This window comes from Geospiza fortis, unplaced genomic scaffold (assembly GCF_000277835.1).
Source record: "Geospiza fortis unplaced genomic scaffold, GeoFor_1.0 scaffold58, whole genome shotgun sequence".
In the NCBI taxonomy this organism is placed as follows: Eukaryota; Metazoa; Chordata; class Aves; order Passeriformes; family Thraupidae; genus Geospiza; species Geospiza fortis.
The window spans coordinates 3352541-3373248 of record NW_005054359.1 but is presented as its reverse complement, the minus strand read 5'-3'; the positions used below and the strand labels follow the sequence as shown (position 1 = coordinate 3373248).

The following is a 20708-nucleotide window of genomic DNA, read 5'->3' as shown; positions in this document are numbered from 1 at the left end:
AGTGTGGGAAGAACAGGGAGTGGGGGAAATTATTTTTGTGTTTACCTTTGTTTCTCACCATCAAACTCTATTTTTAATGTGCAGTAAATTAATTTTTCAAGTGAAGTCTGTTTTCAGCCTTGTGACGATTGATAAGCAATCACTCAATCTTTGCTTCAACTCATGAGTTTTCCGTTTTCTTTTCTCTCCCAGTTTTGCTGAGGAGGGGAGTGAGAGAGCAGTTGGGTGGGCTTCTGGCAGACAGCCATGATCAAACGTGACACAGAACAAATTGGTGTGAAGGATGACGCAGAAAATGTGAGAATAACTGCAATAACAGTCTAAGTAGTGATAACATCAATCTTCTGCAAAGCCAAGTCCACTTCAACCCAATCCAACCCAGCAAGTTTAATCCTTTCTAGGATGGTAACTAAATCTCAGTTCTCAAGAGGTATGTTCTTATTTTCCTTTTTTTCCTTTTCCTTTTCCTTTTCCTTTTCCTTTTCCTTTTCCTTTTCCTCTTCCTCTTCGTCTTTTTCTTTTCTCATTCTTTTTCTTCTCTTTGTCTTGAGAATGGAAACTTAAGCACTTTGATAACATATATGTTGCATGATATACAGGGTACTAATGTAGGGGCAGCAAAATGCACAAGGTAAACTTTGAAGGTAGCCTGAGAGAAGACAAATCTAAATCTGCGTAAGGAGTGCTCCTGCATGTGTTTGTATATGCATAAAAATTCATGTAAGCGCATGTAAAAATGTAGAACCCATAAAGAAAAACTATTAGAGTTAGAGAGAGCATGCCTTCATATCTAGGAAGTGTCAGAATTGAGAGTCACACAGATTACTAGAAAGCATGAAGAGTCAGTCATAAGCTTGAAAAAAAAAACCCACAACATTTGAAATGAGAATGCTTTTATGAATTATATTTAAAATGCTCTCTATTCCTTTGTGCTATTAAGTGTTTGAAAGAATCCCTCTGGTATAATTAGGTCTCCCAGCATGATACCAGAGTCCATTGCCTAACTGAAGTAAATAGCTTGAGGAGGATTGTTGCAGTGGAAAAGAGGTCTTCCACTAGATGAGACAGGCACATATTTTGCTATCTTTTCATGAGAAGTCATGCTGTTCAGCATGCAACTCTTGCTCCTACTTGGCTCTTTTGGCTGACATGAATTACAACAGTTTCTGCCAGTCAGAAGGATATATCTGCATCTACTGGAAAATTTTAGTTTTACTGATAACTTGCTCTGTAACCTTCATTTTAAACAGTGTTCTCCATCTTGAGAGAAGAAAATGAGCAGATTATGCTGTTAGTAATGTGTGCTTCAAGGTTCTACCATGAATGTTGGTTAAAAAAATGACGGTGATTTAAATATCATGCAGAATCAGGTCTCTTTTTATTTTTTCTTTTTTTTTTAAAGGGAAATCTATAAGTTCAAAATGCATCTTGATTCTGACATTTTTAATAAAACTTGTATTTTGGAACAATTCAAAGTTCTGATTTAAAGAAAAAATAAGAAGGCTTAGGCTTTCTGTGGCCAGTATAAATTATTGAAAAAGTTGTTTGGAAACAAAACAGTCTGAAAATGCTGAAACAGGATGTTTTTACATTATAAGACAGCTTCATTTCTAATTTTTTTATGTTTACTTCTGTCAAAACTGGCAATTATTAAAAAGTTCTGACTTTTACAGAGGAGTTTTGTCTGTGTATATGCAGAAAGTCTGTTTCATTTTCAGAAATAGAAGACCAGCTGGGGTAAGTGGAGAGGCAGGAAGGACTTTATCTCCCTAAAGGAGAAGCTCTTATGCTTGCTTCCTGTTTTCAAACACAATGGCAATCTGCAGTTTGTCAAGCTTATTTACAGAGGGAAGATTTTAAAAGATAATTACTTTTACCAGTGAAAAATGTTTGGGTAAGCTCTGGAAAAACTCTGGAGGCAAAATTGGAAATTTTGTATATCTAGAAGCCTTAAAGAAGATGAATGGACACATAGTTTGCTCAGACAACATCTCTCCAAGGTTTATGCAAATGTAGCCTGAAGATGCCCCTGCTGAAAACATGAATGAAATATTAAGTGAGCTACAGAAATTTTGAGGGGTTTTAAACCACTTTTGTCTTTGAGAGAAGGTTGGACCCTCTGGAGAACAAGACAATGAACTGGACAAACTGTGGAATAGGAGCTATGTGTCACTAACACAAGCCTAAAAAGTTTAAGGAGACATTGGGCTCACCACCAAGTATCTCATTACCACATGAGCTGGATGACATCCCTTCTGACTACTTTCTATGTGAAGGACAGGACTAAATAAGGTTGAGATACAACTCTTACATTTTGATTGGGAGAAAATCTACCTAAAAAGCTGAAAGAATAGTGAACCACAAAGGGAACTGTGCTCTTTTGTACATAGCCACAATTTAGTGGGGCTTTCACTAGACTGGTCTTCCTTTTCTGTAGAAAGGGCAGCAGGTCGGTAGCATGAAAGATTTCGTAGAACAAAGGAAAAGAACAAATAAAAGCAGAAAAGGAGTAATATTCAACAGGTAAATAGACGCATGATCCAAGGCAGAACAGAAGTAAATGGGCATGATCAAGTAAAAAAAAAAAGCAGCCAACTTAGAACAAGTAAGCAGCCTGAGGAGCTAGACCCATAGAGCAATAGCCTTAAAATGGAAAAGTAGAAAGGACTTTAAAATGTAGTTCAGCCATATATATTGAGAAGAAATATTGTCAGAAGACAGAAGAGAGGAGGTAAAAAGATGGCATAAAAGAGGACACTCAAAAAATAATTCATGAATTATGTTTAACCAAGTTTAACAATTTTTAATAATCCATTGCATAGTTATGAAGTGAAGCTTAATTTCACTCGAAAACATGTTGTCTTATTTTTGTGTCTCTTGTCTCACAAAATTTTTGATTGAGAAATCAGCTGATATACTAGTCACTGTACATGGTTACTCTGCCCTTGTTTTTGATATCCAGTGACCTCCAACCCAGGAATCAGAAACTTTGCACCGCTGTGGTGTAGGTACAGAGTCACTGCAATTCCTGCTAATGTGACTAAAAGTAATTTGTGAGAGACCTAACAAAACCAAGCTATGCTGCCTACTGCAGCCTTACTTTCCCTACTTCCCTCTCCGTTTCAGTCCATAGCAGTAAAAGCCAAACCACTCATTTCAGAAATACAAGATGCTATTTTTGCACACCTGTACTTCCGAAACAGTACCTTTTGTAACCAAAATGAGGAAAAATGCTCATAATTTCTTGTGTGTGCGGCGTTGGGATGGTTTGGGGTTTTGTTTACTGCATCCTTTTCTATGACAGAAAGAAACCCCATTTTAGATTGTCTTATGAGAGCTTGCATTAGAGCAAGAACCAAGCACTAGTGATTGTCTCACCACACAGAGAGATGTAATGTGACTAAACTGCTCTGTCTGTAATCTGCCTGCATTTGCCAGTGAATAAAATACATACACCATTGTAACATAATGTCAGAAACTGAACTCGGAAAGAATGGCTAAAGCTGAACAAAGTCTCCAGCACTCACCCTCCCGCTGTTTGATACCTTGATACAGTAACTTTAGTTTTTCTTTGACAGTAATTGTAACTGTGAAGTGCATCAGATGCCCTGCATGAGAATTTGATAAGCATTATGGATGCAATAACAAGTGGGAAACAGTAAAAAGAATGAGGAATAATTTGAAGGACTAGTGAGTGAACAACTCTGTGCAAGTTTATTCTTTTGTGAAGGTCTTTTTTCCCCCTTCTCACCATAAAGTCACTTCTGAAATAGTAATACTGGTGCAATCAAATGGCAGAGACGAAACAGAGAAAAGAATACTCAGACTCTTTCAAGTGTTAATGCAGATTAGCTTTTATATTTCATTTTCTAATGATTAAAGTTGTACAGTAAAAAATTATCTGCCATCCTTAATAAATGACCTGCAGCTTAGAAGTCTTGATTATTTTCAATACTTTGTACATCTTTACAATTAGAAAACACCTTTTTATAAGGCAGAACAAGTATCTACAGTCTGTGTTTAAAACATACTAAATTCCAATTAAAATACTTAATCACAGAATTATCCTCAAAATTCCAATTCAAAATAATTATGAAATTCACTGGTAATGTGTTTCTGGGTCTGAAGCTGCTCTATGTACAAAGGGTTGATCCAACTAGAAGTAGTTGCTAATGAAACTGACATGTTGAAGGAGCCAGAAGTAATGCTGTAATAATCCATATTGGCCATAAATCACCCTGATTACTCCTAATCTGCCCACAGGGGATGTGGAATTAGGCCACCTGTATGAACTGGCAGCTGCCCTCCATGACAGGTCAATCACAACAGCTCCACAACTTGTTTCCTTTTAAAAGATGAGAGTGGCAATTTTCACCCTATGCCCCATCTTAATTTCTGGAATACTCCAAAAGAGAGAAACAACATTCTGGTGCTTTTTGATTAAACATAGGAAGAGCTCACCCTGTTGATCCTGTTAAGAGAAGCTTCATAAAGGCTTCATAAGTTCATAAAGGCTGCAGCATGCTTACCTCTTGGTTAAAAATCCCTACTCCTAGCCAACAGTTTCAAAGAGGCTTTAGTTTTATTTATGGGATTTTAAGTAAGAACTTTAGAAATTGTTTGGAAGACCACAACTACTTTTGAGAAAAGGGCAAAGCAGAAAGTATCTTAAAGCTGTACTACATGAATGAAGGAAGCTAAGAGTAGTGAAGAAATAACATTTCTATGATTAAGTCATTATTCTAGAAAGAAAGAAAGAAAGAAAGAAAGAAAGAAAGAAAGAAAGAAAGAAAGAAAGAAAGAAAGAAAGAAAGAAAGAAAGAAAGAAAGAAAGAAAGAAAGAAAGAAAGAAAGAAAGAAAGAAAGAAAGAAAGAAAGAAAGAAAGAAAGAAAGAAAGAAAGAAAGAAAGAAAGAAAGAAAGAAAGAAAGAAAGAAAGAAAGAAAGAAAGAAAGAAAGAAAGAAAGAAAGAAAGAAAGAAAGAAAGAAAGAAAGAAAGAAAGAAAGAAAGAAAGAAAGAAAGAAAGAAAGAAAGAAAGAAAGAAAGAAAGAAAGAAAGAAAGAAAGAAAGAAAGAAAGAAAGAAAGAAAGAAAGAAAGAAAGAAAGAAAGAAAGAAAGAAAGAAAGAAAGAAAGAAAGAAAGAAAGAAAGAAAGAAAGAAAGAAAGAAAGAAAGAAAGAAAGAAAGAAAGAAAGAAAGAAAGAAAGAAAGAAAGAAAGAAAGAAAGAAAGAAAGAAAGAAAGAAAGAAAGAAAGAAAGAAAGAAAGAAAGAAAGAAAGAAAGAAAGAAAGAAAGAAAGAAAGAAAGAAAGAAAGAAAGAAAGAAAGAAAGAAAGAAAGAAAGAAAGAAAGAAAGAAAGAAAGAAAGAAAGAAAGAAAGAAAGAAAGAAAGAAAGAAAGAAAGAAAGAAAGAAAGAAAGAAAGAAAGAAAGAAAGAAAGAAAGAAAGAAAGAAAGAAAGAAAGAAAGAAAGAAAGAAAGAAAGAAAGAAAGAAAGAAAGAAAGAAAGAAAGAAAGAAAGAAAGAAAGAAAGAAAGAAAGAAAGAAAGAAAGAAAGAAAGAAAGAAAGAAAGAAAGAAAGAAAGAAAGAAAGAAAGAAAGAAAGAAAGAAAGAAAGAAAGAAAGAAAGAAAGAAAGAAAGAAAGAAAGAAAGAAAGAAAGAAAGAAAGAAAGAAAGAAAGAAAGAAAGAAAGAAAGAAAGAAAGAAAGAAAAGAGAGAGAAAGAAAGAAAGAAAGAAAGAAAGAGAAAGAAAGAAAGAAAGAAAGAAAGAGAAAGAAAGAAAGAAAGAAAGAAAGGAAGAGAGAGAGAAAGAAAGAAAGAAAGAAAGAAAGAAAGAAAGAAAGAAAGAAAGAAAGAAAGAAAGAAAGAAAGAAAGAAAGAAAGAAAGAAAGAAAGAAAGAAAGAAAGAAAGAAAGAAAGAAAGAAAGAAAGAGAGTTTGCAAAGTTTCAGTTCTGATGTGCATGCCTGTACTGTTTTGTATTTTGCAATGCAACACTAAAGTTATGAATTTTTGAGAAGGAACAAGCTAACTTTCTGTACTTATTTTTCATTTGCTCCTTTTTTGAGCTCAGTTTATGTATCTCTTTATGAGTTTTTTATTTTCTATCTACGAATGAGAACTAGAATCCTACTCTCATTTCCATTTTGAAAATTAGTCTCTAATACAAATTAATGGGAACCTTTACAGAGTTTGTATTTTTGCCAGATCTGCAAACAGGCACATTTTAAAACCACATGTGAATCTCTATTATGATCATGAGCAAGAACATAATTTTGATGATGACAGGCTGGCCTCATCTTTATTTTACTTGGGATCATTTTTGTCATTTGTTGGAACTCCTTTTTGGGTAGTGATAATTATTTCTCTTTAAAGATTAATACAGCTGTGGAAAGCAGCAATTTTCATAAAAATGCAGTCAATGAAGTATTATGGCAGCCTTAAATTTACATTAGCTTATAATATGTGATTCATGAACATCTCTTGCTTCTGTGATGTTTAGATGCGCTGGATATTGTCTGTAAAAATAACAAAAAAACCCTACAATGTTGAGGAGAAATAGAGTCTAAAACAAAGCAAAATAATATATTCCAGGATTATCCCAATTATTTGCTTTTTAAAGATACATTTATTAGAGTACCATTTTCACATAAAAGCAGAACATTTCTAGAGTGTGCATGCATGTATACATAAGTAAATACAGATGTAACTATATATATATATATATCTGTGTGGGTGTATTGGTGTAGGTATATGTCTAGAATATTAAGTAGGGCCAATCAAGAGATTTTGCCATTATTGTCTCTAGGTACTTCATTTACCTTCAAAAGCGTTCAAATGCCTTAAGTATAATGTGTCAAATGATTCAAAGGCAAAAGTGCTCTGCTAAAGACTGTTGAATTTTCACCATGTCTGTAAATCAATTGGACGTTCATTGGTGATTTAGTGCAAGACTCCTCACAGTAAAATGATCATGGGAACAATCTCATTTGCACATATCTCACAGATGGACATGTTTCTATTTGAATAAAAATTAAAGGTGCTGACTACAAGTTATTTGCTTGGGAAATACTCCTAAAAATGCCTGAGACAACTTGAAAATGTTTAGACACTGGTGATTAAGACTCAGTGAAAATTAATTTGACATATTCATTTAAACAGTTTGTTTATTTTCCTCAGGTAGACACACCTTCCTGATAGCCAAGGTGTCTTTTAAAATTGTAGTCATGAAGTCAGTAACTATCAGTCTTCTGGACCATGAAATATAATATTATTTTTTCACCTTCCTCTCTCCTTAACCACTTCTATGAACTAAAAAGGTGGCTACCCTTTAGGTGTGTGGCAATTTCTTTTCACGACTGTCACATATTTTGACTTTATGGGGAAATAAAGCTTTCAAATTTTTTTTACTGCGTACATAGCCTAATTTATCACAGGTTATTTATCATTGGTCTTGGAATAGAATGAAGTAACTGTTATTGAGCTGCCTTTCTAGCAGGAAGCATTGATGAGAATTTGCAGTTTATTGGCAGTTAAATGTAAGATATTCACACATGTACATACTTTGGGAACATTAAGTTAGATTGCATTGTTCTGGTTTGGTGCAGAGAGTTGTTTACTTTTAATCTCCAATTAGATGTGAGCAATGTATTTTGAATATGAAGATATGAACAAACTTCATAAGGAATAAAACTGATACTTGTACAGATCTTAATCATTCTAGATGTTAATTTTACAGTGTTATGCATCTATGAGGTTGTAGGAAAAAGCTATTCTGGAAAGTGTTCTGAGGCATCTGGTAAGGTTGTACAAAACTAAGTAAATGTGAGCATCAGGATTTATATCATTGGGGAAACTTGCAGATGTACATTTTGCAAGATATTGAGAAAAGTACATGAGAAATGCTGTAACCTGTTTGTTACCATGCTCACTAAAAGATGAGCAACATTGGGAATAATATCAAGCACTTTTCAAATAAGCAGAAGTCAGACAAGAGAGCCCAGGATAACACTTTTCTTACTTTCATTTTCTTGACTCTCTGAGGGCTGTGTATGCTACAGAAAATTTCCAAAATGATTATATGATTGGTAAGAAGGAAAAATGCTGTTTTATAACAGAATTCAAGCTGAAGTATTAATTGAATGAAGAAAAGCACATATGTAACTGCCATTCCCATAATTCATCTTCTGTGTTGCTATAAAATTGAAATCAGTTACCATACCTATTTTAATGATTTAATTGAAAAAAAATTAGGTAATATATAAAAACATATGTATCTACTATATATATATATATATATATATATATATATATATATATATATATATATATAGCCACATTTTAAGTGAGACATTTTCTTATTTAATTATATTGTATCCATTATGGACAGATATTGTATCATATCTATTAAGGCGAATAGTGGACTTCTTGGGGGCAGGTAATGTTCTTTTCCTTTGTTTTCTACTCTTAGGCTGATGGAATTCTGCAGCTAAATAATTTTTAATTGAAATGGTACAAATCATCCACATTTACATGAGGCATAGCTGTAAGTTCCCAGTAAACCTACTAAAACTGAGAATTAGGGTAGAGTGAGATAGCTCACAAAAAGAGATATACAGGATAAATGAAGGTTTTGGAATGTAGACTTTTGTTTTGGAGAGATCTGTTTGATAGGACTGCTATCTCTTTGGAAGACTGAAAATTATGCAAAGCATCTTTATGTGTGTTGTCTCTGTGCGAATATTAGCTAATTTATATTATTTTGAAAAAAAAAAGTGTTTTATTTTGAACCCAAATATGATCTGTTGTGTTTTATTGATATATCTTAGAGATCCCTAGAAGTTATGCAGAAATCTGGTAGGGGAAAAAAACCAAACCAAAACAAAGGAAATTACTCAGTGTTTTAGTTTCAAAATACATGCTTGCAGATGTTAGTGTGATTAAAAACAAAATCCTCAACTTTACACTCAGCTGCATAATATTAGCAACTAAGGTGTATCAGGCATTCAGAAAGCCGTCTTTTTTTAATAAAAACTTGAAAATATTCTGCATTCAATAGATTAGATTAAGTAAGCATCCTAGATGGGCTTTAATTTAACAAACAATAATAATTTTTAAAAATATATACTTCTCAATGTAATTTGAAAAATCTCTTTTATGGCTACATATAAAAGAATATCAAACACATTTACCTTTTATCTAGTGAATTGTAATTCCTGACTTAGATCTGTGTAACCAGCCTTCCCATACAACTACAAAAACACTTGAGAAATCCCATTTCCAAAAACTGTTTAAATGAAGAAAAGAGTTTTTTTCAGACACCTAAAAGTGCACATAAAGGAACATAATTACATGGTTTCAGGAAAGAACTCTGTGCATTAGCTTGATATAAACAGTGACACTAATGTTAGTACTTTTAACGCATAATCTGTCCAATACTAAACTGTTTAATTTAATGTCTGGCATATTTTAGTTGTACTGAAGGCTATAACACACATATGCCTCTGACATGCTCCTTCTGAAAAGGACACAGGGGGTCCTAATATTGGTACTGTTAATTAGTGCCGGCTATTCCAGTCCTTAGTACCACCAGTTCACTTGCTGCAGGCTTCAATGTGGTCCCATAAACGTGAGAAGGGCCTCACTGCAAGTCTTATTCTGTAGCATGTCTTGAAACAAGGAAAGCTACTTGATGGTTGGTATCTTCAAAGGCTCATAGGGGAATAAATTAGGTGTCTATAAACTGGCATTGTGCATAGGAATTCCACTTACTGGTGGTGGCTCTGAAAACAGGTTGCACATGGTTGTGAATAGTAACATGTTTATATCACAGGATGTATAGAAAGTTGTATGTTGGTATCAAGAGTTTTACGCACTGGCTGAAGCAACATGTTGTTTCGGAATGTAAGTGATAATTTTGGTTTTCAGATGTGAAGCCATGAAAGATGGAAGGATTTAACATGCAGTCAGAAGGACAGCATCTCTAATCAGGCAGACCATATCCCACTGTATTTCCCTGCAAAAGTGCTGATATGAAGAATCTGAGAGCATTATGCTTTTGTTCACAGATTTTGGTGTTGTAGCTGAAAATCTAATGAAATAAAAGTAAGAAAAATGAATACATCCAAAAATACTTAATGTGGGTGTGAGAGAGGAACTTTTAATGCTAGTTTCAAACTCTAATTTAGAGATGCACAGGTCTTTGTTTTGGGGGAGGGGAGTGTTTATTATTTTGGGATTTTTTGTCTTTTTTCCTTTTGTTTTGCTTTCAATGTAGACAGATAATGGGAAATAATAAATTTGTTGCAATAATGTAGCCAGGCAAGCAGTTTTGCAATGAGTCATTTCAAAGAGATAGAAAGGGGAGGCACATTTTACACAGCCCAGGTCTGAACATTCCATTTGGCAAGGCGACTGTCATTTCAAGGTTATTCCAATGGACATTTCAATGTCCATTGCTGCAATAGCTGAACTTATTATGACATATCTATGGAGTAGAGCTGTTCTAGTCTTCTATGAAGTAGTAGAAAATTGAGTTTAAATGAGTTTGTAGTCAGCTTAAAACTGCATCTCCAAAATTTGGACCAATTAGCTGATGAATCCTAAAGTCCCATATAGTGCTATAAAATCACCCATCCTGCTTACTAATTGCTGCATTTGAACTTCTGGCACCTTCTTTCTTCCTATGAAAATATTTTAGACCAGAATACTGTGAAAGGTCAGCAGGTGGAGGTCTAAGCGAGCTCAGAGGTCACAGACTGCCAGTGAGTTGACAGTGGCTCAGTTCTCAGAGGACAGAAACAGAAAAATTGTTTATACCTTCCTATATTAGCAGCAAACACTAGTTACTTTTACTTGCTGACAGCACTTTTACAAAACCCCAATTTCTTGTAGCACCAAGAGTCAGCTGTTACTCATAGCAGATGACTCCATGGTTCTGGTTTTCCCAATGTGCTGCCTCAGATTTCTGGTGTCTTAATAAGAAATCAAAGTTGTCTCCATCTCAAAAGAAAAGAAAAAATAAGAAAGAAAGTGGGGAACCCTGTTTAGGTTAGAAAAATTTTGTAGCTGAAGAAAAATGGATGTGTCAATAATTATTTAGCTGAAGTTAGACACTGCTGGATGAAAGAGTCTCACCTGCTTTTACCTGCTATATTTTGCATATTCCTGACACTTCCCTAACCCTAGTTCTAGCATCTAACCTCATGTTATCGGAATCAGGGAACAGAAGTAGTAGAAAGGGAATATTGATCTTGAACAATCCATCTTTATGATGATTTAGTTCCTTAAACTTTCTTCTTCTGGGTTCAAAAGACAGTGGCGAAAACATAAGAGATCATACCTGGGAGGGAACAGAGAGACCAAAAAGGAGAAAAAAGAGTGTCACTCCTTTTTCTGTAGCTTGAGATCTTATCTGGAATGTTAAAGCATTCTGTAAACTTTAAATTTGTGAATTATTTGAAATCTTCACAAAGATGTTACAGATGTTTTTTTATACGGGCTTCTGTAAAGCCTTTGACATGGTCCCCCACAACATTATTTTCTCCAAATTACAGAGAGAGGGATTTGATAGGTGGACTGTTTAGTCCATAATGTATTGGTTGGACAGACACATCCAGTGTGTAGTTGTCAATGCCTCAGTGCTCCAATGGACATCAGTTACAATCAGTGTCTCACTGGAGTTTTTACCAGGACCAGTGTCATTTAATGTCTTAATTAATGACATAGACCAAGGGCTCAAGGGTAGCCTCAACAAACTGGTAGGTGATTCCAAGTGAGTAATGTGATTGACACATCTGAAGGACAGGATGCCATCCAGAGCGATCTGGACAAGCTTGAGAACTGCACCCACGAGAATTTCACGAGGATTAACAAGACCAAGGGCAAGGTGCTGCGCCTGGATCAGGGCAATGCCCAATATCAACACAGGCTGAGGCATGAACAGATTGAGCAGCCCTGCCGAGAAGGACTTGAGAGTGCTTGTGCATGAGAGGCTGGACATGACCCAGCAATGTGCACTCACAGAAAGCCAAACACGTTCTGGTCTGCATCAAAAGCATCGTAGCTAGCAGGAATCGTGCGTGGGGATCTCTGGGATCCCCAGAACAGGAATAACATTGACTGGTTGGAGCAAGTCTAGAGAAGACCACAAAAAAGGTTATAGCGATGGAGCACATTTCCAGTGTGGAAAGGCTGAGAGAATTGGAATTGTTCCACTTGGAGAAGAGAAGGCTTCAGGGCTACCTGATTGCAGCCTTCCAGTGCCTGGAGGGACCCAACAAGAAAGAGGAAGAGAGACTATTCACAAGTCTGTAGTGACAGGACAAGGGGGAACTATTTTTAACTGAAAAAGCGTAGGTTTAGATCGCATGTTAGGAAGAAATACTTTAGTTTGAGGATGGTGAGGAACTGAAATAGGATGCCCAGAGAAGTAACCTCATTCTTGGAAGCATTCAAGGCTGGGTTGGATGGAGGTCTGAGCAACCTGGTTTAGTGGAAGGTGTCCCTGCCCATGGCAGGGGCCTAGATACCTTTAGGATCCCTTCCAACCCAAGCTGTTCTGTGATTCCATGATATACACAATACATACATATCAATTTTAGATGTGATTACCTATATTGTATTTTAGGTGTTTATTTTATCTTCAATCCTTAACAAAGAATATTAGTAGTTTTAAATGGATATTTAAAATTTATAGAAATTATACACATTGATTGTGGAATGAACAACATACAGGAAAATCCTAACACTTCTGTAACATCCAGCTTGAAATCAGCGGAGCTGTACAAACTCAAAATAACCTGTTTACAGTACCAGAGCTGTACTAAGTTCCTTGCAGACATCCTTTTTTCTAGGAAGATGCTGGCCATATTATATACATAGATAACTGTGTAGACAATGAATAGAAGAATTTAATCATGATCTAAATACGACTCTTTTGGTGTTCTAGCGGTTTTCTTTTGAACATTAGAAATATGAAGTTTTAAAGCATCCATTCATACTAGTCTTTTAGAATTCTGCCTCATGCCAAATGCAAAATACTTATAAATACTTCTATATAATTTCCTAATAAACATACTCTTCATGTCCTTAACAGACTTCATGCCCAAAAGTGAAAGAAAAAAACCCAAATACTCCAAAATTCTTTGAAAATATTCTGGAAATATTTATGGTTTTGACTATTTAATAAAAAGAGGATTTTGACTTTTTACCTTGATGACTTAAGAAAATGTTGCTAGACATTGAACTCTTATTTTCTATATTTTTATTTATTTCATAGCAAACAAATTTTATTGCATGAAAATAAGAAAGAAATTAGGATAAAAATTCTGCATTTAAAAAAGATTCTGACATTTACAATGGTTTTGAAAGTCTTTAGTTACAGTGGCTAATACAAAAAGAAATATTGAAAGTATTCTAGTTACAGAATTTGTGCCATCATGCTTAGTTTGACTAAAAGGAATTCTAATTCTACCTTGTAAAATATGAAGTTGTGGATGAAATATTTATTTGAAATGTATCTTTCTCTTAAAGCTAACTCAATAATTCATTTTAAAATAGAGTTCACATTAACAATTAGAATTCTGAAGTTTTGCTAGTTAGCAAACTGTTTTTTTAAGCTTGTGTCAAAGTCAAAACAGCCATTCATAGCTTCTTTTTATAAACATCTGAAACCAGGGAAAATATGCAAAAGAGAAAATATAAATATTTCCTTCTGAAGTTTGAAAGATGAAAGCTGCTTCTCTTTAGTTGTTTTTACACATCTGTAGATTAATGGTTACTGACATAAGCAAATTCAAAAATAGAAAATGTGATGGTTAGTGCATTTGGTTCATTTTTTTCCTTTCCTCTTTTTTTTTTTTTTTTTTAACTTTTTAACCATAAGTCCTACTTGTTCTTCTAAGAGCTTCCTATACAAAATACCAAACTGTTCTTGAGAAATGCACTTGGGATTATGTGATGCTGAAAACATGGTGTAACTAAAAATAATATCAGAATGGAGCGCAGTCTTACTTAAATGAAGTAGTAGTCATGCTGATTATAGATTCTCAAGAAATACTATAGAAATATTGAACAATGATAATGGAGCTTTTAATAGAATCATTGTATTATTGGTGCTTCAGGATATACTACTGCATTCAAAGACAACAGCAGAGTAATAAGAATGGTAACGTTAATGCATATTATCCAATGTGCATGTTCATCTCACTTTTTATTCATGTATATGTCTTTTACATATATATTCTATTTATATCTTTTATTTAGAATAGCTGTTCAGTACAAGAAATGTTTAGTCTTGCTATAATCCTCTACACCTCGCTTGAAAATGACTATGTTTATATTTCATACATAACATTTTCTAACAAACCCCACTTATCAGCTAAAGAAAAAATCTTGCATTCTGATTATTTTCAATAAAAGTGATATAATGGAAAAATTTTATGCTCTAAATTTAACCATTTAAAATATGCTGCGCTGTGCAGAAATTCTCCTGTGTAGAAATCTTAAAATATGTTAAGTGTCTTTGGTTAGAACTATAATTTTTGAAAGTAGCATTTTAAAGAAATGACTGGTAAATTATATCAGGCATTGTCCCTTTTCCTAATAGAATCAATGCAAAGATAAAAATTTGTTGTGAAATTCTCATCAGTGGCATGCTAAAGCAGCTTAATGAGATAAAACTGGTAAACCTTACTCATTAAAATTAGCAAAGCAGGTATAGAGGGATAGAATAATATTGACTTGGGTGCCAAAAGGGATTAAATACATAGAACATCTCATTGCTAACTTCCCTTTTCAAAACGTTCCTAATAACTTTGCTTATAGCCTGAGAAAAGTGGTTTACTCAGTGAGGTGTGGTGTTAGCTTTGATTGGCTTTTATTTAGGGTTTTTTAGCAATGTTTCACTTGGAAAAATACTTGGACTGATCTTATGCTCATGTAAGCCTTGAAAATGAAAAGAGTAAATTTTAAGTGTGATTAAAGTTGTCTTTTTCATTCTACATGAAGAGAAAATTTAAAAAAATATTCATGATGCCTAATATATATTTAACTTCTCTGAATTTTGGGGGGGTTTAGATAGGTAGTTCAGACTAGTTCATGCTTGAAATCCACCAATTCTTCATTGAGACCAAGGCTATACCTTAGAACTTTGGTACTCTATCAGTTTAAAATTTTCATCTTTTATTATGTTTTGATTAACCTTTATGGGTCTTCCTAGCCTCTTTTTCTCATTTTTTGAAATTATATTTTATTTAAACAATTTACTAAATCTAACATGATTGACAGGGTTCTTCCAGTCCACTCTAGTATTGTTCAAAAATATAGCTGCATCAGTTATTATACTTTAGCACTTCAGTACAGCAGATGATTTTAATGAGAAATTCTATGTTATTGAGTTTTAGAATGTCTTAAACTAACTTTCTCATTCAACTTTTGAAGTCAATATCCGTTTAACATGATCATTTCCATAAAATTTATCTGAAATGACCCTGCAGTCAGCTCACTTCAGTGGTTTTGATTACTCCCAGTAACTAACTTTGCTACACAGCATATTAGGTTTACCCATAACACTGTTGGATTGGATCCTATTTAGGCATAGCAGGGCTAATTTATATATAACTTGATGGCTGCACAAACAAGTGCACAAATAAGCATTCATATTTCCCCAGGGCTTGAATAGGTTGTGCTGAAAATCCACGTTATGCTTTCACTCTTCTTACTATCAAACTAGTTAAACATGATGGCAGTTTGCTTATTGGTACTGAAAATCACACATTCTGTCAGAGGTGTTGACTTACCATTCTCCCTTGTGTGCTCTAGACATAGTTATTCCAAGAACAGCCAGTAACACACTGAGAAGTACATAGTATGATTGCAATTTGAATAACAGATATACACACAGCTGGAAACATTGTTAGAGATGATTCCTCTTCAATTTCTCAATCTTAGTGACATTTCCCTGGGCTTTCATAAATATCTGCTGTCATATTTGTTGGACTTGGCAAACATAGTAAATATAATAGTTAAGAAAAAAAAAGTGGTTTGAGACAGAAAATTGGGAAGAGATAAAAGGTTGAAAGAAACTGGGATTTTTCTGCAGATTTTTGACCTGCTTTTCATGAGTGCATCTATTTCTTATAGTTTGTATCGTGTAACCACATAGTGATTTCCAGTCAGAAAACTTCATTGATTAGGTCTGGAAGAATCTCTATATACAGTCTAAAAAACATCTCAAGTGTTTATGTAGGCAATGCAGGAATACTTTGACTTTTTCGTTCCAGTTAGTCTTAATAAAGGTGATCACTCTCTTCCGCAGATTCTTGATTTTATTATATTATTCTTATTTTCATCCATTTGTTATAGAGGAAACTATAGATTTAAAAGGCACCTAATTTTTTATTCTGGAATCTTCTGGTTTTTGAAATGCTATTTTGTGATTCCTTCCTTCCTTCCTTCCTTCCTTCCTTCCTTCCTTCCTTCCTTCCTTCCTTCCTTCCTTCCTTCCTTCCCTCTTTATATTCACATTATTTGTTCTCACTTTTTTTGAGATGTTTTACTTTCACAGCAGCAATAGTCCTAATATGTATTGCTCAATCAATAATTTTTCTTTTTGCTCTTACTTCATGAAAGGGCAGCCAGGAGGGCCAACTGTGTCAGGAGGGTGCATGAGGCACAGCATCCCCAGATGGGCAGGGAAAGAAGAAGAAAAGGGAAGGGAAGGGAGGGGAGGGGAGAGGAGAGGAGAAGAGAAGAGAAAAAAAAAAAAGAAAAGGAAAAAGAAAAGGAAAAAGAAAAGGAAAAAGAAAAGGAAAAAGAAAAGGAAAAAGAAAAGGAAAAAGAAAAGGAAAAAGAAAAGGAAAAAGAAAAGGAAAAAGAAAAGGAAAAAGAAAAGGAAAAAGAAAAGGAAAAAGAAAAGGAAAAAGAAAAGGAAAAAGAAAAGGAAAAAGAAAAGGAAAAAGAAAAGGAAAAAGAAAAGGAAAAAGAAAAGGAAAAAGAAAAGGAAAAAGAAAAGGAAAAAGAAAAGGAAAAAGAAAAGGAAAAAGAAAAGGAAAAAGAAAAGGAAAAAGAAAGAAAGAAAGAAATTGGAGACAACAAAGATGGAGAAGGGCCTTGAGGGAAAGCTGCATGAGGAGTGGCTGAACCCACTTGTTTTGCTCAGCCTGGACGAGAGGAGACTGAGAGGACACATTGCAGTTACAACTTCCTTGTGAGAGGAAGAGGAGGGGCAGACACTGATCTCTTCTCTGTGGTTACCAGGGACATGACCTGAGGGAATGGACTGAAGATTTGTCCGGGGAGGTTTTGGTTCGATACTAGAAAAAGGTTCTTCACTTAGAGGGTGGTTGGGCTCTGGAACAGGCTCCCCAGGGAAGTGGACACAGCACAAACCCTGACAGAGTTCAATAAGAATTTGGACAATGCTTTTAGGCATGAGGTGATCTTGGGATGTCCTGCTCAGGGCCAGGAGTTGGACTTCAATGACTCTTGAGATTCTCTGATAGTTCAGGATAGTCCATGATATTGTGGTTCTATGACTTGTTTAAACACAACACTCCAACCTCAAATTACACTTTAAATTCTACAGGAGAGAACCAGCTAAAAGGTTTTGGCCTACTGCTTTAATAACTTTAACTTTTAGGCTTTTATTTAAGTTGGGTTTTTTTCAAAAAAATTGTACAGAAGGGACTCCAAGTAGAAATATATATATATATGTGCGCAATCTTTTTTACATCTGTATGTATATCCTGACTCTTCAATTAGCATTCCTATGACTGAAATTGAGAAATATAGAATGTCTGTTTCTAGAATGGACTGGTTTGGATTTGGGTTTTTGTTCTATTTCACTTTTAAAAAAATAACAAATCTACTTTTATTCACTCAAATTCAAATGCTAAAACCTCCCATTCCAGTGGTTTTAATATTCCTAAATGCCAATTAAATGTCATATAAACAGAGGAAAGAGTAACTCAGATCCTTTATTTTGTCTTCATATTAGAAGCTAAAGGACATTTTTTGCTGTTTATATCCTTCTTAAGGAAAAATACACAAATTCTTCTTCAAAGTAAAACTCACCTTTTCTTGTGTCTTTTATGGACACTCCTCCAGCTTAAAGTACATTATGGTTCTTATGCTGTCATCCTCTTCATCAAATATAAACGTTTCATAGACTTAGTATTTCTCAGGCAGTGCCAAAGCACTGGATCATATTCACTTCTCTTTTATTCATGCCTCTCCCTTGACTCTAATAAAGTTGGACTAAGTGATAATGTTAAACATGAACATCATTTTTTTTCCTATCTATTCCCATAGAGTTCCTTCCTTACAAATATATTTCAAATTAAATATGACAGGTGATCTGCCAACATTTTTCTTTCAGTGATTATCAGCAAAGTAAATTTTGAATGAAAAGGATTACCCTGTTTTCCATATATCTTTAAAAGAAGCATGCTTGAGCTCCTCACATTACATATGGTAGTGTATTTGTTCCTTTCTCATGCTTACAAAATATTATTTAATATTATAAAATATTTTAAAAGTACATTATAAATTATTTTATCTTATAAAATAAATAAAAATAGTATTTATATTCTCATGTTTATAAAATAAATTCTAGTTCTGTTATACTTCTTCTACTGCTCTCAGAGATATTAGCTTCTGGGAATTATTTTGTGAAGATGCATATTAATCACAAGATTATTTTATACTATTTTCTCTTAACAATGCCATCATTCACAACTGATTTTGCAAACCATTACAGTAAATCATGAAAAGTAAATAACTCTTGAAAATTTTTCTGTTAGTTGTTTCCCATAGCCTAGGGATTTTATGTTTACTTATCTTATGAGAGAAACTGTCTCTGCTGTAAAAAAGCAAAGCACTTAGGTAATCATGATAACTTCTGATGAATGTGTGCTGGTGAATACTATCTATCACTTTATTTATTTGAACAAAACTCAGAGAATTATTTTCCTGTTATCCTGTATTTCTCACATCTACTGTAACTCCACATTTTTACTTTACATTTCAGCAGTTATAAATAGTTTTAAGTTCTTACCCATAAAGGCAAATATAATAATAATATCCTAAATATATTATAATATATAATGTAAAAATGTCCGTATTAAAATGAACAAGCAAACAAACAAGCAACTGGCCAACAAGAACTATCAATACTGATAAAAAAAGAAGGAAAAAAAATTGTAAAAACATATTTTTTCATCATTTTGATATTTTGATTGATTTATATACTTACACACTTAAAGTTGTTTCTGTCTAAAGGTACAAAATATTTTGGTAAATTAGACCTTAAAATACAAAGATGATACTCTTTATGCAAGTGATAACATCAGTTGTGACAAAACTATGTAGTAACTGATGAGACAGCCATACATGCTGCATTTCTTGATGGTCCTGGTGGGCTCGAAAGACTAAAGAACAGCTTATAGCATGGAAAAAAGATTAAAAAGTGGATAAAGATGAAACAAATTAATAAAAGTAGAAACCAATTATTGATGGTACATTGCTGGCAACAGAAATTGTTCCATGGATATTCAGAGCAGCTAATGGAAAGTGCCTCAAATAATAAATTACTTATAAGTTCCCAATCAAATCAAATATTTTTGTATTTTAAGTAAGGAGTTTTTACCTACCAACTCCAGACATCTCCGGAATACTGGCAGTGTACATGTCCTTGGTGAATTTTGGTTCATTGTCATTGATATCGTGGATTTTAATGATAAATTCAGACTCTGGTTCCACTTGTCTTCCAGTTTTTCTGTCTATAGCCTTGGCACGTAGCACGTACAGGGACTTTTCTTCTCTGTCCAATTTCTTTGCAGCATGAATATCTCCTGTATTTTCATCTATAATGAACAGACTGCCAGCCCCATCTCCCGTTAATATGTATTTTAAATTTCCATCTCCTTTATCTTGGTCAGTGTGTAGCTTCAGAGAGGTAGAAAAGAAGAATTTTATAAATATATATATATATTGTTATTACAGATCAAATAATTCAGCACATATGAATAAGTCTGTACAATCTTGACTATAATTGGGGTCAGTAGTGGTTATCTTCTGCCAGTCTGTTGGAAAAATTGAAAATTTTATGCTCAGTCATACACAAAAAATAGCTGCAAACAAACCCATAAGGACAGAGGAGGATGTAGAGGATGTTGAAATACTATTTTAAATAACAAATTTATAACAAAAAATTCTATTTCTTTTACCAGTCTGACCAAAATCTACCAGAATTCTCCTTTTAGAAAATGACAGGGACTGTAAAACTCCCAAATTTCTATTTGTAAAATAACTCTTGCCTTGTATTTACTGGTTGTTGGTAAGGTAATTGGTTATCTTGACACAAAATAGAAAAAAAAAGAGTTTTAAGTATCAGAGATTCTGAGCTTCCCCAAATCACCTATAAATATTCTGATTTAAGTAACTTATGTTTCTGGTTGTATTATTTTCTTCTTTTATTTTTTAAGGACCATCTTACCTCTGTTGATTACTTCCTTCTTTCTAGTTCTCTCCACACAGAAGAAATAATTTTCAAGAACACTAGGAGGTAAATGTTCAAAGCATAGAGAGGGCTTTAACAATCCTTTTCCTACTCAACCTCTGTAAGAGTTCAAAATTCTGTCCCTGTGAACTTACAGACACTGATTGATTTGCCATACAACACCATTATGAAAAAGTGTGTAAAACCAAAA

The 20708-nt window shown here is 33.9% G+C and overlaps 1 protein-coding gene across 1 annotated transcript in view; it reads right to left on the bottom strand.

The window, feature by feature from the left end:
* CDH9 (cadherin 9) overlaps positions 1–20708 on the bottom strand; it is a 97657-nt gene that overhangs the window by 27433 nt on the left and 49516 nt on the right. The window contains exon 3 of the mRNA XM_005423856.3: positions 19650–19944. Coding sequence (XP_005423913.2) covers positions 19650–19944 — 295 coding nt within the window. The remainder of the gene's footprint in view (positions 1–19649; positions 19945–20708) is intronic.